The following is a 25,514-nucleotide window of genomic DNA, read 5'->3' on the forward strand; positions in this document are numbered from 1 at the left end:
GTTTTGGTGTATATGCATGCATTAACACTAAACTGTTAGGTATGCTAAATGGTCATGTGCTTTCCAACATTACGCTACATTTGTTTTTCTTTTTGGCCTGATTCTTTAAGCAAATGAGGTTTGCACAGTGGAGAGGGATAGACTGCAGAGTAATAACTTTTGAATCTTTTGTCCAGTTAAACCAAATTTGAAAGGGAGCAGAGTCTCAGAGATAATTAAGCTCTTACAAATTCTGTGAAAATTGGCAGCTGGGAAGAAAAGGAACCTAAAGTAATACACCCACTTTTCCTCAAGTGGACAAAACTGTCGTTATCCATTCTGTTTTGCGGTAACACTTAGCCAAATGACATGTGTACTGGTTCTCCTATCATCACACACTTAGGTCTGACCTAGATATCACAGCTGCTGCTGTCTTGCATGGAAGAAATCATGGGATTGCGGCTTTTATTTTAACAAATCTTCATTTATTCCATTGCTCATGGAACAGCTTGTTTATTGAATATATTCACATGAAATGAGTGAGGAACTCAAAGCATTCCTTTTAAAATATGCCTTTGAATCCTATGTGCTGGTGTAGCTAGCCTAAGTGTTTGGTGCTCGGACTATTAATAGTCTAAAAATTTGCAGGAAGAGAAGTGACTTTCTTGAAGTTAACATCTGCAGGCTCCCAGACAGTCTTGACAAGCAGCACTGCTCTTAAACAGTGCAAGCATAAGAATTTCAATGTTGCCATATGTTACGCAAGAGCAGTAATTTGTTGATTTCAGTGGACTTTTCTGCTAAAGCAGATACTGGCCACACAGAATTGTTGCATAAGTCTGCATGCAGAAGTTTGCAATATGCCAGGAGGATACTTGGCACTTTGAATTAGCAAAACCAGTGTTCTAAGAAGCTTGTGGACCAGTGGCCCTGCAGCAATATCTGCAGATCATACCCAATATATTTTAAGTTGCCTCCCAACAAATAAAAACAGCACACAGGTTTTTAGTTGTGGCACCTGACATATTTAATGCAATACACTCAAAAATATATTTTTTTAATGTGAGAGAGACCTGGATGAAACTGGGGCTGAATTTTGGGATAAATCTAAAATAAATAACAGCTGCCAAGAAGTGTCACTCAGAAAACTTCTTTTCAAAAAAAGCATCCATCTGTTGTGTGTTTCTGCACAGGGAAATTGTACATGCAGGTCTATGGATTAATGGGCAGGATGGCACACGGAACATTATAGACTTCTTTCGTAATTTGCAAGGATTATGTTATTTCACTCTTCAGTGGCTACATCAGAAATTGCTGTCCATGGTAAAGGCATATTCAACATTTGAAATACTTGGCATCTTTTCATTGGAGGTCATACCTAGGGGGATGGAAGGCTGGAATGAAGAACTTTCTTATTTATTAAAATGAAGCAGTAGATCATGTGGTGTCTCTTCAAAGCTTCTTCATTCTGACATTTAAAGTGCATGCACACACATGCTTTTACCGCCCAACCTCTGCTTGGTGTGGTGATTCCTAGTGACAGCTCATCATGTAATGAAAGCTAGCACATACCATGACACAACTTGCATAAAATTTTAACACAATATTGCTTTTGCTTAAGTAGTATGAGAAGTTCAAGCTACTAGTGCAGGCATAACCTAAACATGTTGCCTCTCAATTCAGCTTGTTTTTCTCTCTTAAATCTTTGGGAGCATTCTGTTTTTTGGTAGATGGTGTTTCCATGGCAGGAGGTACTTGAGAAACAATAAAGTAGAAACAGTTATTTTTCCCATCTTGCCACAGCCTTTCCCTGTCACAGTGCAGAGGAAATTCTCAGTAAAGTCCATGGCCCATCATCCATTTCTTTTACTGTCTCCTTGTTCCCTAGCTTCTTTGTTCTGCTTTTGATGGCTTGCTAATGTACCATCCTTAGGCACCTGCAGTCATGCCTGACCAGCCTCCTTTACTTGTGCTTTATGTAGTCCATTGTCCCCCAGCTGTATCCATCCCTACAGTCATTTAGTAAGACTTAACTTCTGTGTCCTGGCTGCATTGTATATGTTGGGGATACATACATAGTTGTCACTGAAATACTGAGTGCCTTTAATGTTGTGTGGGCTTGGGGATTTTGTGCTGTTTGGTACGTTCAGAAATCTTATTCAAAATTATAAAGTTAATGAAGATAATAACTGTTAGGAAAGTAAAGAGTAGAGCCAACAGGGAAGAATTTACAGTACTTCCTGATACCGGGTGGATAAAATAGAATGAGAAATTCAGTGTTGACAAATGTGAAGTAACGGGGAAGAGGAAACATTCCTCATTTTATACGTATGATTGACTCTGAACTGAACTCAGGAACAAGATCCGAGTTTCTAGAGAATCTGTGAAAACTTGAAATTAATGCTCAGCAGTCAAAAGAGGAAAAAAAGCAAACTGAATGCTAAGAATCCTAGGAAAGGAATAGGGCCTGAAATGGAGAACATAATTATGCCGTTGCACCTGCATCTTGAATGTACAGTGTACGGTTCTGGTCTCCCTAGCTCTTAGAAAGCGATGCAGAAGCTAAATAAGGCCCAGAGAAGGGTGACAGTTGATCAAAGATATGAAAAGACTTCTATAATAACAATTAGATTGGAAAAGAATTAAATCAGGGAAGATGTGACAGATGTCTGTGAGGAGCGTGAAGAGACTGAGCAGAGATCATGATGGCAGTCACCTGCCATCCTTCTGATAGGAGAGCAAAGAGGGCATCAAAGGAAACAGAAGGTGCATATTCAAAGCAAACAGAAGCCCTTCTTCTGACAACAAGTAGGAGAGCTGTGGACTGCCGTGCCACAAGATGTCTTGGATGCTAGAAGCTTGTAAGGTTAAGACAAGAATGGCATAAATGAATGGAAGATAAATCAGTCCAGGATTACTGAATGAAAGGGACCAGCTTTAGCTAATGAAGTTCTTGAAATATGTGGAAATTGGGAGAGTATCACTATCTGCTTGTGCTTGTACTCTCCTTTGGCAACCCCTATTGATTGTCAGAGAGAAAAGAGTGGCCTAGATGGACCTTAGGGCTGACCTGTAAAGCTATTTATATGTAATACCTGTAGTCTGCAGAATTGGTAGCATTGTGTGTGGTCATTGGCCAGTTGTCAAAGGTTGTTGTGAGACTCGGATTTGTTTTAAGGTTAATGTGCAAAATATCTTGATGCGACTTCAGCACTGATGTTTGTTTTACTTCCATTAATTCTTATTTTTCAAAAAATTATGCTCCATTGCCATTTAAAAAGAAGTTGTAACAGTCACAGCTCTCTATTTGCAAGTGTTCCCTATTTCCCACAAATTCTTACTTTGAATACTGCAGAAACTGCAAGGTCCTCTGTATAGCTCTTTCTCCCGCCTCCACCCCCTATATAGAAAAAGAGAGAGATAGAGATATAAAAAAAAATAAAAAGCTTAGCAAGCAACCCAAAACTTGTCAGCACCAGCACTGAAGTGATTTGATTAAATAAGGCTTTTAGCATCAGTATGTGTCTAATTCTGAATGCTGGATATTTATCTGGCAGAGAAGAGATGATTTTTTTTTTTTTTCCTGCCACCTGAAATTGAGGGCAGACTAGATGAAAACAGCCTTGCAGATGCAAACAAAGCAATAACGGCAAGTGAGTGTATCCTCTACCTACTGAATACCAAGCACTTTTGTAATTGGCATATTGTTAGTCTGCCTTTAAAACAAGTCAGAACATTGACCAGGAGTTGCTTCAGGCTGCCAGAACGTAGTAAAGGCCTCAGTTCACATGCTCAGCATGGTGTCACTCTCCTTAACTTTCATGTGGATCACGTATTTGGTTTGGTGTGCAGATCTAGTTGGCTAAACACTGACTGTATTCTGAATAGATAATGATAGTAAAGTATTAGAAATGCACTGAAAAAGTTTTAACTGGCAAATTGGCCGTAATTGCCCTTCTATGTGTGATGCCCTTGAGAGATTGTTGGGGGGGGGGTTGTTGTTGTTTCAAACTGCACTTGCATAAGCAATAAGAAACATGCAGAAAAGTGGTTCTTGGCGGGAATATACGTTAGATGTTTTCTCGGTCTTCCATTGCAGTTATCTGGTTCTGTAGCCTACTTTACTTAGTTTTTCAGCCTTTTAAGGGCATGTACGCCTTGTATTCCCAGCTAGGCAGTGCTTTAGGGTAAATGATTACTGAAGTGTCCTCATAAATCATGAGTTAATAATTCTGTGAAGCAGAAAGAAAGTCCTTTTTGTTATCGGATTAAGAGATTGGCAACTACGAAAGGGGTATTTGGTGTAAGATTTCCAACTTTTAAATTACTTTTTAACTTTCTCTATTAATTCTACAACTATTTGCTGGGTTTGGGGCTTTTCCTCCCCCCCCCCCCTTTTTTTCACAGCAGTTTGTAAGAGTCTTTGCACTGTGCAAATTCATCAGAGTTCTCCATGTTTTTGTTTAGCTATGGGCATTATTTGACTTGGCCAGGTGGCTTAAACTCCTGGTGTGCCTTCACTTTACAATGTAGCATAGTTGTGGGATGGCAGAGCAGAGGGGAAGCTGCTTGGAAGCTGAGTTTGAGTAACTTGAACTTGAAAGTATTAGTTTCTTGTGGTTCCTGCTAATTCTGTCTGGAACTAACAGTCTTTGTGGTTCTCTTTGCTATTTAGCTTGAAAAAATGCAAGCTGGAAAGCTTGTATTTGGTACATCTTGTTTTTCTTTTTTTGATGAGGAAAATTTAAAGCAAATTTTTTGTTGTTGTTTTTGTTTTGGGGGCCTTTTTTTTTTTTTTTGGACTAAACAAGTTTGTTTCTTAATATCTTTTACCCGTGTACAAAACGCTTTTCCTCTATCTTTGTAAGGTAGACTTAGAACTGAAGTGCTATAATTTTGAGGGGCTCTAAAGTGTCTTGATATTTGCTTTGCCTTGCTTGTAAACGGAAATAGATGCTATACTTTCATCCTTGAGGCAGTTTAAACTCTTACTTAAGGTCTTTATGCATCTGTCTGGTCACACCATTAACTTGAACACTTTCCATACACACACAGGCCCCCCCCCCCCCTTTCTGAACTAACTGCCTGCCATTCTGAGAAAAACAGCTTTGCTGCTGCTTTGCCATGTGGCAGAGTGAAGAGAAGAAATGCTGGTATTTCAGTTTTCTGAAGAAGCTGCAGAGACGTTTTCTCCAGCAGGTAGAGTTAAGCTGACAGTAACATGGAGAAACATTTACTAAAATGCCATCCACAGTTTATTCTCCAATGTAAGGTTACTCCAACAAAAAAAATACATTAACAAGGGAAAACCGTTTTGTTCATTTTCGTCAAAAGTACTTTTCTCCTCTATGGAGCCTTTAAAATGATACATCCTTGCTTAGTATATTTGCAGTCTTTCAGTAAATCTTGGTAAATTTGGCCTCAAAAACAACCATTGTATTGTTTTACTCCTTTGGTGCTGCTGAGGTAGCAAAACAGTGAAGTGGAAAGCTTGCTTCCAGTAGAAATAATAGCAATAATAATCCAAATGAACCTTTGTCTTTTTTTTTTTTTTTTGGTTGGTTGTTTTTTTTTTTTTTTAAGTTAAGAATATATTTAATACTTATTTCAGCTAAAGATCTAGTTAGATGTATTCAGACCAGATGGAAAGGAAAGAGGTGTCACAGATCTTCCTAGTTGTCTGGTGATCTTTAAAAAAATTTTCTTTTTTTTAATGTTAGTTTTTTCCACTTAAATATGTTCTTTTAAAATCAGCACAGTTGATCTGGGATTCACTGACAAACAGTGGATGGAGTCCCTTGTAACCATTTGTACAGTCATTTTTCAGTATGGACCCACACTATTTGACTATTTGGCATTCACATGTACTAGCTTTGTCTTAAAGTGTCTTCTGACAGAGAAGTGCAGATAATCATTTAAATGCACTTTCTGGTTTCAGCCTTTATCTTTGAAAAATTGTTTGCCAGTAACAAAGCTTCTTTTCATTTTTCTCTTAATTCTAAATGGATAATTAAGTATTCCTCATCTTTCACAGACATATTCCCTACTGGATGCTTTACAACAGCCCCAAGATCCTTCTGAGAGTGTTTGTTCACATGCACATCCATGGTGTGAATGTGTAGCCCCAACCATTTGATACAGAGGCCCTTTTGGCCTGTGAGGTGCCTAAAGGGATGTGCACATGCTCTAACTTTCTTCTCATGTTTGAAGTCTGTGTCGAAGTGTATTCCAGATCCCTCCTCTGGCCAGACCGTATTGCTGTCTGTCCTCATATTTCAGTATCTTCCACGCAAGGGGGAAGAGGAAACATCTGGAGAAGCTTGTGCATGCTCCCTTTGGACTGTAGTAGTGCTGGGCAAGACAGAGGATAGGCGATGATAAAACATTGCTCCCCCCACACACAAAAAAGCCAGCTTCCGTGAATCTGCAAGGAAGAATCTTATCAAATCTGCAGGTACTATAAAGTTGCGCAGGAAGTATCTTTGCTTTTCAGTCAATTGAGATGAGCTATCAAGGCAGGTTTTCCTCTTCAAGTGTAGCATTGAGGGTAAGGTGCTCATCAAGGCCGTGGAGGCAGTAGATGTGTAAGGATAACTTTGATCCTGTTTCTCTTCATGGTTGATTAGATAGTAAAAACAAACCAAAAACCTGCTTCCAAGCAGAATTCAGGATTTTTTTGAAATGTGCTGAGAGTCTTTGACTCTTTCATGTGTCTAACGGACAATATTACTGCTTGTAATTCCAGTACAGAATTTGCCATAGTGTTGGAGGAATGGCATTGTTGGTTTCCGTTCAGCTGCTATATACAATCGCTCTCTGTCCTGTGTGTGAATGGCTAAATATTCTTGCTTAAGAAATTTCAATAAAGATAAATGGAGTTGACAGCTCAGATTTTTCAAGTTTGTTTTGAATTCTGATGCTTTCCACTCCGTTTTGGTGTCAACACCATGTATAATAACCAAACTTTTTCTTCCCATCATTAATGAAAATATTGTATGGTACTGAAACTGTGACCGAACTTTGCATAACTTGATAAAGCATTCCTCTGGTTTGACGTGGACCCTTGAATATTTAGTGAGGTATTTGTAAAAGCCATGGGGATGACAAATAGTATATTATTTGAAGTATGTATCTGGGAATTGAAGTCAAAACAGACAATTCTGTAATTCTCCAACTCTTCTTTTTTTTCAACCTTTTAAAGGTATGGTCTATGTTTCCCTCTTCTTCCCATAGTTTCAGAATTATTCCCATCTGTTGCAAAATTCTACTCTGTCATTTGTGCTAGAGTTGTTAATAATCTAATCACRGCTGACTCTGGTTAAGCAAATCTTGATTTTCTTTTTGAGTGACACTACAAGAAAAAATAATGTGGTGTGTACTTTTTTTTTTAAACTTATAATTACTTTTTTGTTGCTTTTATTTTGTCTATTCAGACCTGTTAAGTCTTCAGTATTCAGCGTGGAGCTTGCATTAGACTTTGTCTGTCTCCCTGCTTTTACCTCTCTTCCCCAATGGTTGCCTGCGCCCTAGGCAGAAGGCAGCCTGAAATATGATATACCACCCTGGGTGTGATTAACAGCATCTCACATGAAAGAGAAATGTTAAGAAGCGGTTGTGGAGCGTATCTCTGCTCAAAAGAAACTGCTCAAAAGCAGAGTGTGTCTGCCAACAGTTGTTTAGTGCTGGAGCCAGCCCCATGTCATGTAGGATACCCCCTCCCCATATCATACAGCAAACGCTTCTCTCACATGACCTAGTATACATGATCTCTTAGGTTTAGAGAGAAGCATTTAGGGAGATTAGTCTGTCTTCCACAACTTGTTTACTTTGGAGTCCATGCTGCCTGGCTTAATCTAGATGATTTGGACCTCTGCTTTATCAAAAAGAGGCACAATGAAGACTTGCTTGTGATGTTAAGCCTTGGAATTCAGAGAACATGTTTGATTCCAGTTTGCTGTAAAAATTAAAGAAACAAACTATTTCTTAAAATACTTGCACTGAGTGTGGCTACATGAAGAACTAATCTAATAAATAGAAAGGATGCTCACGATAGCTGGTGATTTAATGCAACTTATTAGACACTTGTCCTAGCTGTGTGGGTTCTCAGGGGACTGTTTTGTTCATATGTGAAATGACTTGGCAAGTTCATGTGGTGTTGCTCTTAAACTTAGTAAATTCTGAACCTAAAATGTTGTGAGCATGTGTTTTGCACCTGCTGTCCTGGCTCTGGTTTTGCGCAGGGCAAGCTCAGTCCCCACACTAGAGGGGCAAAACTGCTTCTGGACTCAAGCTGCCTCAGAGATCAATGTGTTGGTGATATCTATTTAATGGTGTTCATGTGGCAGCAGTCCTAAACTAATAAAATTTGGGTCTGATTTGCTTGTGTGTAAAAAGCAGTCAGTCTGCAACCTGAATAAAACACTTTCTGATAACTAAGCAATGACCATATCAGTTTTCTTGGTGAGTATTTTATGTTTGCATGTGAGATATGTGGTGTCATGTAAAATAGATGCTGGCATGAATATGAAGAGGCAGATCTTTGCATTTTAGTTTGAGTTCGGAGTTTCTGGCACGGTTTTTGTTTTATTTTTTCTTGAATTATACATTGCTATAAAACACAGTGGAAATCCATTTGATAGGAGAGAGCTTGTATTACAGGTGAGGATGACTACTTTTTGAGGCAGGATATGCTTTTCTTTGTACTAGTTTTGCATAGCATTCACTGCAGGGAGAGTTGGATGGTGACATGATCCTTTGTGCTCCTGTCAGTGCATATTAGTAATATAGCCAAAAGTGTTTTCAAGTACTAATGTCCCCTTTCATCTTTTTGTTTTGCCTTGTTTCTATTTTCACTTTGTTCCATTTATCTGTAGCTGAGTTACCAATTTTCTAGAATATATTAAGCTGTGCGTGTGTGATATTCTCGTACAGCTGAAGCTATTTTTAACTACAGAGAATTTGAAACAACTCAAAGTAAGCTGACAGCTATTGCTTTATGGGGGGGGGATCTGAAATATGAGATGACAGCACAACACAGTTATCCTTTCCCAAAATGTTCAATCATTCTAAAACAGTATTTCCCTGTCAAATTTTATTAGTATATTATAATAATTAAATAAAGAAGGAAATCTAACTTTTGACCTTGAGTGGTACAGAAAAACCTTGGTTCCACAGTTATCCGAGATGCATGCTGATTATATTTTTTTACCTATTCCTGTCTCTGCTGCAGATTTGTAAATATTAAGCGCTGATACTGAAATCTAGCAGGCAGTGAGGAGTTGTTTTAAAAAAAAACAAAAAACAAAACCTCTTTGTATCAGTAACTATATCAAAAGGAAACTTGGAAATTTATTTTGTGTGCTTATCCATACTGGTTCTCATTTTGATCATCAGTACATTTTTTTTTTCCTCATTCATTTAAAACAACCTGATTAAAGTGTGTTTGTAATTGTCTTATAGTTTCTGACTTATCCTGTCTTGCTCTTCTAGAAGGAGTTCTGGAAAGTCTACAAAAATGGACTTCAGGGAGAAAGTAACACAGGACATAACTGGTATTCATTTTACCTTGCATTTCCATTAATCATTGGCCTTTTTGTTATCCTCATTGTCATTTTTGTCATATGGAGGTGCCTGTTTAAAAAGAAAATGCGTAGACAGTCCGCGTACATGCGTAGGGGAGCCCACGAAGCAATGGGTGATGGTGCTGTGGCTGACGGCAGAGGTCCACTTCCGCAGCCTCTCAGCATTGTTCATTCCCCACAGGAGGAAATGTATGAAGTCAGTGGGCTCTCTCCAGGAGGCCTGAGCTATACAGATGGACGGTCAGACTCAATATCCACAAGGCTATCAAACTGTGATCCTCCTCCTTCATATGAGGAAGCCACTGGTGAAATCAGTATGAGAAGTGAAACTGAGCAACACTTAGATCCACCCCCACAATATGAAGACATTGTGAATTCCAGTTCAGCCAGTGCAATTGAACTATCTCCAGTGATCACCAGTATTAAATAAAGCAAGAAGAACGCTATTGACTTTTTTAAAAAACTACTAATCATTTTGTAGCACTTTATCTTGGCTTATTACGCATTTCTGTAATTTAATGGACTTGTATAATGAACTTCTTTTTGTTTTGGGTTCATTTATGGTATGGGTTTTTGTTTTGTTTTAATATTTTCTTCCTTCCCACAACAGGTCTTAAAGATCAGGAATCTCTATCGAGAGCATAGTGCAGGTACAAATGTGGTGCTCTGTCATACTTCTCAAAAGTACCTCCACTTTGAGGGATGTCACTTATTTTATTCTGAATGTTGTCTGCATTCCCTACAGATTTGTGTAATCCCCTTCCCTTCTTACTGCAAACTGTCAGAATTGCCTGAAGTAGGGAATTCTTAAGCAATGTTTCAGAAAGTTTTTACACTAAAGGGGCTAATTTTGTAGTATTCTCTCTTGTCTGGTTGGTTTCTTTTTCTCACTTGGATCTTTGTAACTTGCTGCACCATATTCTAGGTCTGAAGGCTGAGAGCAGTATGCCTTTGAGTACAAATGAGGATATCAGCAGAGTATGCTGGTTTAATAGCAATAATTTCACAGTCCTAATAGAGGAGGTGTAGTCTAAAATTTTTGCCATTACAACTCAAAATTCTGGACCTGTTTTGAAGCTAATAATTCAAGAGAGCAGTTAGAGAATTTAACAGTACACTCTTTTGTGTGTTCTGCTTTTCCTCTGTTTGCCTATCTATTTTTACTCATGAATCCTAGAGATGAGATGTGTGCATATGTTAGTATGCACCTGTAACTAACAGTAAATAATAAAATAATAAAGATAGTGGATAAATTCCTAATCACTTGGAAGTGGATACCAAAGCTACAATAGTCTTCGCTGGGACCAGGATTTCATCTGTTGTCCATAACATGAATCCTAAGGTAATGCTTTCCTTTTTTAAAAGAAAAAAAGGGAAAGCATTCGGAGTGTGTGTGTTTCCCCCCCACACACACTATGAAATAAAAATCCCTTCCCCAAATCCTGGTGTTCTCCTGCCTCTTGCATTCTTACACATAGCATGTGTGCACCTTGTATTGATGGCTGTGGAAATCCATTGCAGAGGACTTCAGTACCTTTTTTCAGCAACTTTATTGCTTATCCATTTCAACAAGGTGCTTCTGTTGCCAAAGTTAACACTTTGTTATAAGGAAATAAAAGTACATTCATTTTTCGTTATTTCAAAGAATAATGTACTTTTATTAATGACATGAATTCTTAAAGCATACTCCATTCACAGCATAAAGATGCCTTTTTTCGCAGCTTTTAGGTTATAGGTGCACATGGACTGATTTCACATATGCTAAGCAGAGTAAGAAGTGCTGCTTAGCATGGTAATCGAGGCTGGCTTCAGAATTTGTGTGGCCAGCCAGGCTCTGTTCTCTCCAGATGTGAGCTGTGGAGTCCACCTGATGTAGTGCAGAAGTGTGAGGGCCCACCAGGTTGTATCTCAAGGACGCCATACAGGCATACCCCCAAGTATAAGTTTGGAGTGACTTTGAGGCTGAAGAGGTGTGGATTTCTGTTAGATTTGACACAAGTTAAACTAGATACTGGTATAAAATTTCAACCAACTGGTTTAGAAACTGGTAATAGTTAAGCTGGTGCAAGCTATAGTGTGACAGTGCTTTTTTCCATACTTGACGCAAGAGTTCACTACTCAGTTTAGCTTGTGAACATTCATTTTGATTCTCTTTCTTCCCACACCCAGATCGTATGGCATTAGCTTTAGTATTGTCTGTGTTCTACTAATCAATTAACGCTAACTGAAGTATATTTAGCCCTGAAGAACTACAGTGTTAAATTGGCTTTCTTAAAGTGACAGAAAACCAAACTGCATCCAGTTCCAAAGACCTCAAATAGAAGACCAATGTCATCCATTTGATGTTGCCTTTAATATCATGCATTTCTGATATGTCATTCATTTCTGATATGTGCCCTTGTGTCTGCTGGGGGTTGGCCTGTCTCTTCCCTAAGGAATTTTACAGAAAACTGCTGCAAACAAATATATGGGCATACTTGAGTGAGTGTATATGCACACCTCTGTAAAAATTTGATACAGTGTACTCACAAATGAAAGAAGGATCCTGTGATTGATTTCATTATCATTCTTGGTGAAGAGCAGGTTGCCTAAGTTGTCTACTGGGGATCTTCAGTAACTACAGCAAAGTGAGAGCTAACGGATGAACTCCAGACCCATCTGTTGTCCAAAAAAAAAAAAAAATACTTATTTACATGTAGTATTTGTAGTAATAAATATTGGGCAGATAAGTACAATATATTTTGGACAATTGCAGTAAGAATTGCCAGGGTCTTGTCTTTGGACTGTCTGACCTTTTCTTTTGAAGTGGTTTTAGCTCTTGTGGAAAGTCCTTAAATTGCCAGTGGTAGAAGTTAAATCTCCTTTTGTACTGAGCAACAGTTAATATACTGCCTCTGGCCAGGCATTACCAAAACCAAGTGCCTCATCTCAACATGCAGGAACCACCTCAAATAGAGCTCATAGTTCCATCTCCATGCCATACTGGCATCTCCCATGCGTGCCAGCACAGCTGGCAGTTCCAGCGGTAACTTTTTTTGTTTGGGTATGAGACTTTCCTGTAGGAAATGCATGGAGATCATCCGTTTCATATTAGGTCATTCAGCAGCTCTCAACCCCTGAGCATGGGCAGTCTGGTTTGGAAATGAGCCAGCAGTGACAAATGTTAATGTTCTATATTCCGTTAGCCATTTCAGCCGCCTTATGTTTCTGGTTTCTAAGTTGAATATGTTGCTGTATCCTGTAGTTATTTCTGCTTGCAATACAAAAAAAATGCTTGTCCTTTAAAAAAAAAAATCTAAAATGATTTGTGACTACCATTTATTGGGCCATGCTTTTTCCCCCATCCATGTGCATAAGCAATTTTGGTCAATAAACTAAAGTCTTGGTGAATATACTTTCATAATTAAACTTTTGCGTGGGGCAGTTATCGAAATATATTTCCATGAGTAGCTTTCTCCCTGTTGAAATACTGTCAAATTACAAAATATTTTTTTGTTAAGAGTGGGAAAATAACTTTTTAATCTTGTAGCTGGCTTTTCTGATCTGATTGGAAAATAAAACTTCTTTTACACTGGGTTTTTTATGCAGCATTTTTTTTCCAGAGCACTCCCTGATTTTTATTAGCCTGTAATTGCATTGTCATGCAGTAAATATTATAAACTTATTTTCACCTCTGAATGTTCTACAAGTCTGAAAGCAGTACTGGCTTTGCTGGTGAAGTGAGTAGTCAGGATACTGCCTTTTCCATTTTCAAATATGACTGAGTTTCATCTTGTGTTAGGACTAAGACGATTTACTTACTAACAACTGAGTTAAATAGAGGTGTCATTGTTTAAGAAATTATGGAAATTAACTGCTTAGATGATGTTTAATATCCGTGGAGGTTGTTCTGACTTCACTGGATGTAAATAACCTCTGATTACAGTATTGCATATTTTAAAGGGTTTTGGTTTACATTAAATTATCATATTTAAACATTCTTGCCTATGTTTATAGAAGAAATTTTTTTGTAACATTTGTTTTTGGATATGCTAAATAAAGTTTTTTTTTAAATGCCTTTAATGCTTCAAAATATGAATTCTATGCAACTGCAGTGAGAACTAACTTCTAGTATATTTAAGAGCTGCTGTTTTAATTTTCATTGATATATGTACCTTATCAGTGGCAGTGAATTGTTCTCTTTTGATATATTAAAATATAAATTTAATTTTGTTTTCAAGTCAACGTGGTATTCTCTCAAAACTTGGTCTCACTTTAATCAGATTTTTGAATTGGGTTATTTGCCATGTAAAAATAAATGCATTTGCAGTAACCACAGCTAAATAACAGTCGTAGGTAGTGGGAAAGCAGAAATTACTCTTTATTACAACAAAATGCAACAATGCATTGTAGAAAATAATTACAAAACAAGTCAGAGGATGTAATTTCAAAGTTGACTTCAGCCATTTTATAGAAGATCACCGCCCAGTTCTGCTTCAGCTCTGTGAACAAAGCAAACAATAACAAACAAAAAATCTTGTAATTATATAGACACTTGTTGGAAACTAAAGATACCTGTTACGAACGAGAAAATTTGTGACATCGTTTCTTGTTTGGCTGCTGCTAAATAGGCTAGAATGTCCCTGGTATTTTTTACGCTAAATTACCATATGCCTGGAATCCATAGGAAGTCTTATTAAAAAGTGTGATAGAAGGTACATATTTCAGAATTTCATGAACACAAATGCAATTTTATACTGGTCATAACAAAAGTGCATAAAGAGTCACTTGAAACAACATGTAATTTTCCAAGTAATTGGCTTGTTGTCATGTATATATTAAACACTTCCCCTGGTAGGCTTTTATTTGCATAGTTCGGAACAATGTCATTAGAACAGAGCATTCTGTTTCTAGTTAAGTGACATTCACAATGAATATACGTTGTCCTGAACATGTATAAATTAGGTTTGGCTGTTGAGTTTGCAAATGATTCAGTGCATGATTGCCTCTGCATGCCGAACTTAACTACTGAAACAGAAGAGGATATAATGTTAAACTGGTATCATGGATCTCAGTGCCTATAAAGAATAATCATAATAGATTACTAGTAATGAATGTACATTATTTATTGCTTCATATACCCCGAACACTATTTTCTGCAGTTCTAAATCACACTGATAGATTCCATTTTATCTTCTGTATAATGTGAACATTGTAAATATTTCCTCATGCTACTTATAAATTTTTAAAAAGAAAAATCATCTTCATCTGAAAGCAGTGAGATGACATCTGTACTATTTCATTGCTTGCTGCAGATGTATTTGATTGATTTGCTGCAGGGTAATTGAACTTTGAGCTCTGCCAAAAAGTTGGATACACTTTACTCTTGCAGTAGAAACAGTTGCCTAATCTCAGTAATTGTACTTATGATTTGGCAGTAGGTTGTTGAATGCTAGTAACAAGTCAGTGCAAAAAAGGCCTTGCCTACATTCTGTTGATTATATATAGTATGCAGCATTTGCTTAACATTTGGCTCTCTGCAACAATGTTTGCTTTAATATTAGGACACTTGTGTTCTCTTTCCCTGTCCTGTCTCAGTATATCATGCAACAAAAGCACATCAGTGTATTTTGCTGTTTTCCTCAGTCTTAGAAATAACAAAAAACAAGAATCAAAACCTTTTGCCTGACCAACCATTTTTTTCTCCCATTGGAAGCTTCATACATTCCTGCCTGACTCCCAGGATTGGTTTTCAGAAGCTTAAAGCAAGAGGGAAACAGAAACTCGGAAAACTTACTTAGCAGCCTCTTAGTAATGAAATCTCTGCATAAGAAGTAATCTGTACCAGATTGTCTCCCTGGCCTTTTCTGTGGTGTAGGATGTCTTTTCCCACAGAATAGGCCTTGGACCAATTCCATATGTTAGAGGGTCCCAATTTTATTTTCCTTTATTTTCTTACTGAGCTGTTATCACTGGCAGTGGTGCAAGAACAAACTTTTTGCTGCACACAAGGATTCCATTATTTCGTCAGTGGTTGCAAACTGTGAGCTCTGCATACGTGAGGACTTAGGACCATGAGTCCCCAGCTGATTGTAGGACTGTTTAATACAAACTAAAAAGCATTGTAAGACTCAAGCCTCAGTGAAAGGAATGGTGTAACATGAAGTCATCCCTGGATTTTTCCTAGATGTAAGTTCAGAAATGGAAGGGGATTTGTCTGCTTCCATTCCTTGTCCCCTTAGTTTCACAAAATCACAGAATGGTTGAGGTTGGAAGGGGCCACCAGAGATCATCTAGTCCAACCCCCCTGCTCAAGCAGGGTCACCTACAGCATGTTGCCCAGAATTGTGTCCAGTCAGCTTTTGAATATCTCCAGAGAACAAGACTCCACAACCTCTCGGGGCAACCTGTTCCAGTGCTCTGTCACCCTCACAGTGAAGAAGTTTTTCCTCATGTTCAGATGGAAGTGTCTGTGTTTCAGTTTGTGCCCGTTGCCTCGCGTCCTGTTGCTCGGCACCACTGAAAAGAGTCTGGCCCCATCCTCTTGACACCCTCCCTTTAGATATTTGTATACATTAATAAGATTTCCCCTCTCAGTCTTCTCTTCTCCAGGCTGAACAGGCCCAGCTCTCTCAGTCTTTCCTCATAGGAGAGATGTTCCAGTCCCCTAATCATCTTTGTAGCCCTTCGCTGGACTTGCTCCAGTAGTGCCACATCCCTCTTGCCCTGGGGAGCCCAGAACTGGACGCAGTACTCCAGATGTGGCCTCACCAGGGCTGAGTAGAGGAGGAGAATCACCTCCCTCCACCTGCTGGCAACACTCTTCCTCATGCACCCCAGGATACCATTGGCCTTCTTGGCCACAAGGGCACATTGCTGCCTCATGCTTAACTTGGTGTCCACCAGCACTCCCAGGTCCTTCTCCACAGAGCTGCTTTCCAGCAGGTCACCCCCCAACCTGTACTGGTGCCTGGGGTTGTTCCTCCCTAGGTGCAGGACCCTGCACTTGACTTTGTTGAACCTCATGAGGTTCCTCTCCGCCCAGCTCTCCAGCCTGTCCAGTTCCCTTTGAATGGCAGCACAGCCTTCTGGTGTCTCAGCCACTCCTCCCAGTTTTGTATCGTCAGCAAACTTGCTGAGGGTGCACTCTGTCCCTTCATCCAGGTCATTGTTGAAGAAGTTGAACAAGACTGGACCCAGTACTGACTCCTGGGGGACACCGCTAGCTACAGGCCTCCAACTAGACTCTGCACCGCTGATCACAACCCTCTGAGCTCTGCCATTCAGCCAGTTCTCAATCCGCCTCACTGTCCACTCATCTAGCCCACACTTCCTGAGCTTGTCTATGAGGATGTTATGGGAGACAGTGTCAAAAGCCTTGCTGAAGTCAAGGTAGACAACATGCACTGCTCTCCCCTCATCTACCCAGCCAGTCATCCCATTGTAGAAGGCTATCAGGTTGGTTAGGCATGGTTTCCCCTAGGTGAATCCATGCTGACTGCTCCTGATCACCATCTTATCCTCCATGTGCTTAGAGATGACATCCAGGATGAGCTGCTCCATCACTTTTCCAGGGGTGGAGGTGAAGCTGACTGACTTACTTTGCTGGCTTGGTCACACACATGCAGTACTTTAGTGTTGGACAGAAACAAATGAGGGGCTGAATGCATGCACTTGGGGACCAGATACAGACGTCAGTCTGGTTTACACATTTTTGCATACTTTACACACTTTTGCAGCTTTTTAACTTCTAATGTTAAAGCAGCCACCACATATGGATCATTTCCAAGATTACACCACAGCAGAGAGCATTTCTTACCAAAACTTTCTGTGAAAAGTGGTATTGTTGGAACAAAGCATGGTGTGACTTCAGCTCAAAAATTTTGCTCTGCTTGCACCCCTAAACTGTCTTCAGAAGTAATTTTCACTCCAATGTCTGCTGTCTTCCCCAGTAGTGATATTTATATCTCTGTATATATATCTGTATCCCTTTTTCACCGACAGTCTTGTGAGCTTGTATTTTTGAACATTAGATCGCTGTCTCTAAATGTACTTCTTTCATTGAACAGCCATGTGAAATCACATTTTGGATTGTTTCCAAACCAAGAACTACGAATTTAAGAGTGCTAGTAAAAGTATAATAAAGGCAGGGCACACATACATATTCATTTGCTATTGGAGTAGGCAGTAGTAAGCAAATTCCATTGCGAAAGCACCTGCCAAATGGAAAAGGTTGAAGGTAAATGTCAACTTTAAAATAAAAACGGCTGCTTTCCATGCAAAAAGATGCTGACCCCAAACCTATAATGAAATCTGCTACTCTGCACTTCTGCTGCTCTGAGAAGTCTTGCTGAATTTGAGAGGGTTTGACACAGAACCAGAAATCTGCGGCGGCGTTGTTTGTGGTGTGTGGGCTGCAGTCTGCTGGGCTAGTGGGATCTGTGGGCTGGGGAGAAGGCTAGTCATCTTGACAATAAGTACAGTCCAGTAAATTGTATGTTAGTGTTGCTGTGGGTTTCGCCTGTAGTAAACATACTGTAAAGTTTAAGGTTCTGTGCTCTGGTGAGCATGTGGGTGCTCACCAAAAATTTAGGGTGGTTGAGGTGTGGGCACAGGGACAGTTGAGAACAAACCGTGGCTGCAACGCGTACACGCTCATAATGGTCTCCTGTAAATCACCTTTCCAGAGGGGCTCACCTGAAATACAGCATTAAGTTCTCCTGTCCCCAACATGTCCCCGCAGCCTGGCTGTGAAAGCGTTAGAGTGCCCAACATACTGCCACTGGTGCCCTTCAGAATGGCTTCATGCAGTCGGACTGGAACAAAGCAGCTGAAGCAGTGCGAGGAATACAGTTACTGGCTGTAGGAATTGTTTTTAATATCTGCATAACTTTTTTGTCCAGATAGTTTTTAATAATTTAAAACTTCTGCAAAATGAAAGAATGTCTAACACGTTTAATGAGATATACCTAGTAATGGTAAAAAGCTAGCTGCTTAGTTTTTCCATTGTTGTTATTTTTTTCTCCTAACTTGCTGATTTTTGCATTTTATTTAAAAACACTTTTGAAAAATGATCCTTCCTTGTTCTGTTCCCCCCCCCCCAAAATCTTGCAGATGCTCTTACATCAAAGTATATAAAAGCTGATATTTTCAGTGTGCAGATTCTTTAGAAGAAAAGTAGGTTTAGAAATATTTTCTAATATTATGTTCTTCCTTAATTTTTTCAGCCTTATAAAATGTTATTTGTAGCTCAGTTTCTCTTACTCATTTGTGCTATAGCATCATTACCTTTCAGCCTTTTCACATTGGCAGCTTGGCTCTGTGAAACTTGCCATTCACCCACATCCCTGGAGCAAGGATTTGAATTTTGGTCTCCTTCATTGCTGGTGGATGCTCTGCACATTAGATAAGGCCAGTAGTTTTCAAATTTTTCAAATTGCAAAATCCCTTGGAATTTCCTACACTACATGCAGATATCTGTGTGTAGTGAATTTAAACCTACCTACTATAGACTTACTATAGCCTATAGAATATAGACTGCTTAATTAGCTTCTTACAGCTTGCTGGAAAGCAGACCAGTAGTTTTTGGCTAAGGCAAGTGTAGGTTTGAGCTAATCCTCTTGGTCTTTTGTATGCTGGTGGCACCAACGTGCCTGTTACAGTTTTGGATCACAAATTCCATCTGGAACCTGGAAAGTCTTTGCCAGTGAAGATTTTGTTGCTTGTTTTTATCAAAGCTGGCATAGTCCTGTGAGCAATTTTAGCTTCGCTGAATTACTTTTCAGTGTAAAACAGTTCATTTAAAAATTTCCTGAGCAGGAGTAGTTGATGGCTATATGATTGACTAAAGTGATGTCTCCTAGCAACTTGGCTGAAAAAAAAGATCATCTAGTGTTGCTCATTTGTCCAGAGATTTCTGGATTGCTTTGTAAAAATATATTTATCTTGATGAAGCTAATAAACCATCTTAATTCACTGGTACTTCCTACACCAAAGTATAACAATTTTGTGCCATTCTGTTGAAAATGCTTCTCTAAGAGCAACATTAAATGTGTAAACTGCATTCTTAGTCTCCTCCTTGAGGCAGGTTAACATTCAGCACAGATGAGATGGAGGCATTGCAGGGTGATGCAGAGAACGTGGCAAAGATGTGGTCATTTTCTCCTACAGAAGGACGGTGTCCACCGTTGAGCAGGAGAGCTCATCAAGACAATGTGGTCCTGCAGTGCGGGCTGCTGTAGTGCATGCCCCTGCCACGACCAGAAAGTTACGCCTTTTAGCAATGGATGCTGTCACTGTTTAAAGGCTTTTCTGCCTCAGCACTAGACTATTGAAATGTGCAGTGTGTGAGCAAAGATAATATGGAAAGAACTGCTCAGTCTGTGAGTGAGACATGTAATCTCAGGCCTGTGAGATCTGTGTAGGCTGCCAGTTGGCCTGAGGTATTATTTCTGCTTTATAAAATCCTAAGTTGCCTTGGACCTACACACTTGAGAGATCACTGTCTCCTTGTGCCATACCTCTGCAACTACAGTTAGCAACATTTTAGCTGGATTTTCACTGCAAAATAGGTGGGGTGAGAGTCAAAAGGTTTCCAGATCCATGGAGTTTGCTTTCTCCCTCTCAGACTCATACAGTCTTAATTTTAATATCTTGGGGGCATGTTGTAAAAGCTGCATTTTTAACAAGGCTCTGAGGGGACGGTAAAGAAATTATTTGTGGGTGCTTTTGGAATGTTCCTACCATCACTGTCCAGTGCCTAATGTAAGTTTTTTGCTTCACTTAGCTATTTAAACTGCTGGCAGGTAAGTGAACTTATTTTAATAGAATGCTACAGGGTGTTTTTTGCAAGCCTAATTATTGGAAGGGCACTCAGAAATGTTAAAAGGTCTCCTTTAATGCCAAATCTAAAGAAAGTGATACAATTAAATAACAGGCTGGTCTTTTTCTTTTAAAAAAAGAGACAAAAAGGAAAGGAAGAGGCTGTTAGAAGTCTGAAGGTCAACTAAAGCAATTATACTAATAGGAGTACAAGAGTGCTAGAAGTCCTCCAAATCACTTGTTTTTGCTCATGTACACATATCTCTGATCCCTTATTGTCCATATTAGGATCAAGTTAAGACATGCTTCTCTGCTTTGGTTTGGGCTGTCTTTGTGCTAAGATTGATTTCAAGGTACGTAGGAAACCCTACAGTGGGGAGATCTTCAAAATGGGGATACTGGACCAGCCACACAGTACTAACTCAAGTGCAATACCCAAGGGTATCCATTGACTGGTTCACTAAACTGCATCAGCCGGTTTAGATGCTTGTGATATCTGTGTGGAAGAGTCATCTTCAAGGAAGTGTCAACCAGAAGCTCCTTGGCTTGTAGCAACAGTGTGGAGGGAGGTGTGCAAGAACAGTGAGGTTGTCCCAGCAAACTTGTAGCAGTTGTCTAACCTGATAGACCTTTTAATTCCTTAGGATTTTTTAAATCACCTTTCTGCTCCTTTGGTGGTGTGTGTAAGGCTATCTCTGCTTGGAATCTGATTGTAACACCAATAAAGTTTGGCCTACTGTATTTCAACTTAAGAAATGAAATGAGTGGTTAAAGTCATATTTCTATGTATGTTTGAATATCCAGGTATCAACTCTTCTCTGCCTTCGCTATGAGAATACCTCTGAGGTAGAGTAGCAAATTACTATACCTGCCTTGAATGATTAAATGGGTGGAACAGTTGACTCTTGCTGTGGTTGAAAAGCACTGCTAAAGAACTGAGGAGAGCTGTAACTTGCTTCATTTCAGGTATTTTCCATTTAGACATGTTCCTCTTGAACCAAACAGTTCTTCAGAATCTCTCTTCCTAGATTAGGCTTTCTTTTTTTATTCTAGCCTATGTCAAGGTAAATTTATAATAAGTTTTCCTTCACTTGTGTATAACCTTGAGAAAGATTGCTTCAGCTGATAGTTTGACTAACCTCGCAAATAATAGAGTTCAGCAAGTTTGTCTAATTTAATTGTGTTGGAAAAGATGTATTAGGCTTCTATTAAGAAACGTAGTGAAAGATTAAAAATGCAGTGGTTGTTCATGAGTCCATTCTCTTTGCATATTTCCAAGTAACCATTTCAAGCTTTTATCTGTTGTTGAGCTTCATTTCTGTCACTAATAAAACCAATGTGAGACAAATAATGGAATATTGATTTAGCAACTTGAAACTTTTTAAATTGCCATTTTATTCAATGCATCCATAGGCAGCTCAGCAGAATGAAGGTTTTATTGTAGAGTGAATGAACCTATTGGTTTGAGCATGACGTGATGAAATTATAACCTAGTAATAAAATTGCAGGGCACATTTATGCCATCTGTTTCATAGTGGAAAAACAAAGAACATTTTGGTGATGGCCCCAAACAATAAATCTGGATTTAGAAAAGCAAAGTAGTTGTAGCTGTTAATGTTAGGAACAGCCACTGTGGCTCACCCTCTGTCCCCCACTGTTGTTCAGCTGCAAAGTTCTCTCAAACATTTGTTGGTTTATGCATCTTTAGCTGTTACAGTCTGCTGCTTTAAGGGCTCTAAAAAGCATCTTTACATTATAGAACACTGATTCCATGGAGGTGTGCCCCCTTCTAGCCTGTCTATTGTTTTGTATTGTATCACCTTTTATTTTTGGTGCAGACAAGAAGGAAGTTGGCCAAGTAGTATTGCTCCACTATCAGTCAATGATAGGAAAAGAGTTAAAGGGTCATGATCTATTGGCAGGATGCTGGCTTGAAATAAAGGATTTGTTCAATCTTCCATCCAAATAATGTAAAATCTAGAAGCTGAGTCCTGTGTTATCAAAATAGGAAGCAAATAGATTACTGCAAATCATGTAGTATGTGCAGAAAAGATGTTTTCCTTAGGAAATCAGTGATGTAAAGTAAGAGTTATCCTAACTACTCTTTAAAACATTCTAAATTGTAGCCCTTGCATTTCTGAATATCCTGTGACCTCAAAGAAGGGTCCATAAGCTGCTGTCCTTAGGGCAATAAATGCATTTTTTTTTAATTTTTGTTTCAAGGTTATAAATGTTACAGCATGTCTATCTAGTCTATCTAGTAAGAAATAAAAAACATCTTCTTTGGTGGTGGAATCTTTTCTAGGGAGTTTCTGCACAGTTCCTTACTGTTTTCTACTTGTCCCCTTTCCCACAACCATCCTCTGAACGACCTTCTGGAACAGTATCTGTTCAAATTCCATTTATTGACATACTAGGGGAGAAAGAGAAAAGCAGTCAATAGATGTCAAGGTTAAGCCACTAGTTTCTGGTCCAGCTTCAGCACTATGATTGCCCAGGGGTTTCTGTGCACACTTCCAGCAGCAGAACCCCTCTCTGGCATCTCCTCCTGAGAGGCAGAACCCAAAGTTCAATTACTGCCCCCACTACCAAGTCCTGACTCCTCTGACTGCCAGCACATGTTCAGTACACATTTTCCTACAGTCTCTCCAAAGACTTCTGCTTTAGAATCAGAGCTTCACAGATAATTCCTATAATTCTGCCATTAACTTCTGTGGAGCAGTTTTTCATCCTTACCAAGCTGTCTCTGTTAGGCACCAGTTATCTGCCTGGCACAAATCAGTGCCTGCTGGATTTTAAAAGAGAAGGATGGAAGCAACTTGTTTTGTTTGTGTTCAGGCCAGAGAAGGCACAGTTCTCATTTTTTATAATGTTCACTAGTTTTAAGATGAGAAGCTTGAGAAATGCCATTAAAATGAAGAATGGTCGCAAGGTAATAAAGAAACAATCTTCTCACTGTAAAGACTTGCACTAAAAACTAAATTACTGTGGTGGTTCAGATTGTAAAACCAGTGGGAAATTTAATGAACAGTGACCCCACAGGAAAGTCAATCTGTCTGTTAATATTTAGTTTTGTCCTTCCTTCTGAAAAGTAATAAACTTCTATTATCTCATCTATTGGTTATGGAACCTGGGGTCAGGCTCCCATTGAGCTTAACTCTGCCAATCTGTCTCAGCTGAAATTACTAACTTTATGGTATAATAGGTAAACATTCCAAGCAAGAAATAATGTCACGTGAAAATTAAACAAAGGTATTCAGGAAAACAGTTAAATTCAGATTGTTAAATTCAGGGAAAGGAAATTGTCGAGAAATTGATTGCAAAAGCTCTAAGTGATTTGCAAATTCCCCTAATATTAAGCCAATTCAGCCAATTGTGTTATTTGAATAGTGCAAAATATAAAGAATGGAACTGCTATTAATTAGTAGCAGCTGACACACTGGTTCTGTAACAAGTCAAGGTAGTGGCAGAATAATAATTGCAAATCTCACAGCAAAGGTAGGAATCAAATAAGAGATAAACATAAGAACTTCTTTTTCTATTTAGCTATTAAGAATATTTGTTTACTTAGCCAGGCAGTGGGAAGAACATGTGTAAAGAGGCACCTTGAAATCTAGCTGATTTACTCACGTGTAACTATAGCCAAAATAATCTAGCTAAAGGTAGTATACCTGTTCCCTTTCTCCGGCTGTGGTGCAACAGACCTTTGTAAAGCAGAAAAGCTGCAAACTTTGGATGGCACCATCCATCCATGCTGCAGGTGCAAGTACAGGGCTGGAGGAAGCTGGAGATGTCGCCTGCTCCAGTCACCTGCCACGAGGCAGAACCAGCTCCTGACGGATGGCTGTCAGGTCCACCGTTAAGGACCTCCAGCTTTAGGCAGCAGAGTCCTGCCAGCCATACGATCACAGAGATTTTCCTGATGCATTAGCTGAACCCTTTCTGCTACAGTAAAAGCCCTTTTTTGTCAAATCCACAGTGGGTGTTGAGAACAGTTTGCAGCAGTCTTTTACATCACTATCGTGATCAGTCGTCTTTTCTCCAAGTTGTAACAGGCTGTTTTCTATCCCTTTGGCCAAGCTTGTCGCTCTCTGCTGGACTTTCTCCAATTTGTCCACCTCTTCAGTGAGATGTAGTACCCACAGTTGGACAGAGCACTCCTGCTGAGGGCTTACCAGTGCTGAATAGAGTGGAAGGGTTATATCCAGTGACCCTCCCATCTTACAGCTAATTGCCCCGTTTAATCATTCCAGTCTGATGTTTGCTTCACAGTAGTGGGAGATTTGGAGTGGGTTGTTCAGTCTGCAATATCCAATAGTTCCCGGATCGTTTCCTGTAGAACCGATGCCTACCCAGTTCTGCTGACTTGCATTTGAGGTGTTTTTTTCTGTCTCTCTCTGTGAATTACTCTGCACATGTTCTCACAGCATTTTCAGGGCAAATTGCTGTCCTGAAAAAAAAATGTTTCAACTTGTTGAAAACAAAGTTGCATGAAAATACAGTGCATAAGTTGAGCATACTCAGCTGAATTCTTGTCCTTGTGTTGAAATACACACCTCTTACCTACCTGTCTCCCAAAGACTTGCATGTATTTGCAATAAAGCACAGGCTTTTGTCTTGCAATCATTTTTCTGATTTTGGAGGGATCGTTCGCCTTTACTCAGAGTAGGACTGAGACAGAGTAGTTCTTGGTATATAATCCTCAGGAGTGGGGAACCCTACCAAAGAGCATGTATGGAGTCCAACTTTGTATGCTACTCAGAATGCAAGGTCCATCTTTATACCAAAAAGAAAACTAAAGTCTCTCCATATGTAATTCCTCATTTTCTGTGCTGTGACATGCACTTTTGATTTCCTTTATGGTCACCTAAGACACCTCAGTGTCTAGCATCCTTCTGAATAAATATGCCCATTGGAAACTAGACCCACCAGTACAGATGGGTGACTATTCTAGCAGTTAGCGCTCAGTGGACGAAAGAGGGTGAAGCTCCACCTCTGCTGGCTTCAGAGTCTTGGTCTCACAGTGTTAGCACTAGAGTACCTAGTATCAGCCACTCCTGCCATGCTAAGGATATCCTCATACTGAAAATGTGTATTTCTAAATAGACACCAAAAATGGGAATCTTGTAGTCCAGACGTAATGGAATTGCTTTA

The 25,514-nt window shown here is 39.3% G+C and overlaps 1 protein-coding gene across 2 annotated transcripts in view; it reads left to right on the forward strand.

Annotated features, from left to right (window-relative positions):
* PRRG1 (proline rich and Gla domain 1) overlaps positions 1–13,617 on the forward strand; it is a 37,601-nt gene extending 23,984 nt beyond the window's left edge. Inside the window, exons 4-5 of one of the 2 annotated variants that reach the window (XM_026091486.1) lie at positions 9,469–9,530; positions 9,742–9,885. In XM_026091486.1, the coding sequence (XP_025947271.1) occupies positions 9,469–9,530; positions 9,742–9,784 (105 nt within the window). In that variant the 3' untranslated portion in view covers positions 9,785–9,885. Of the gene's footprint in view, positions 1–9,468 lie in introns of both variants that reach the window. The other variant, XM_026091485.1, reaches the window with a different exon arrangement.
* The last annotated feature ends 11,897 nt before the right edge of the window (positions 13,618–25,514 follow it).

Source organism: Apteryx rowi, unplaced genomic scaffold, assembly GCF_003343035.1.
Source record: "Apteryx rowi isolate R43461 unplaced genomic scaffold, aptRow1 scaffold_905, whole genome shotgun sequence".
Taxonomy (NCBI): domain Eukaryota; kingdom Metazoa; phylum Chordata; class Aves; order Apterygiformes; family Apterygidae; genus Apteryx; species Apteryx rowi.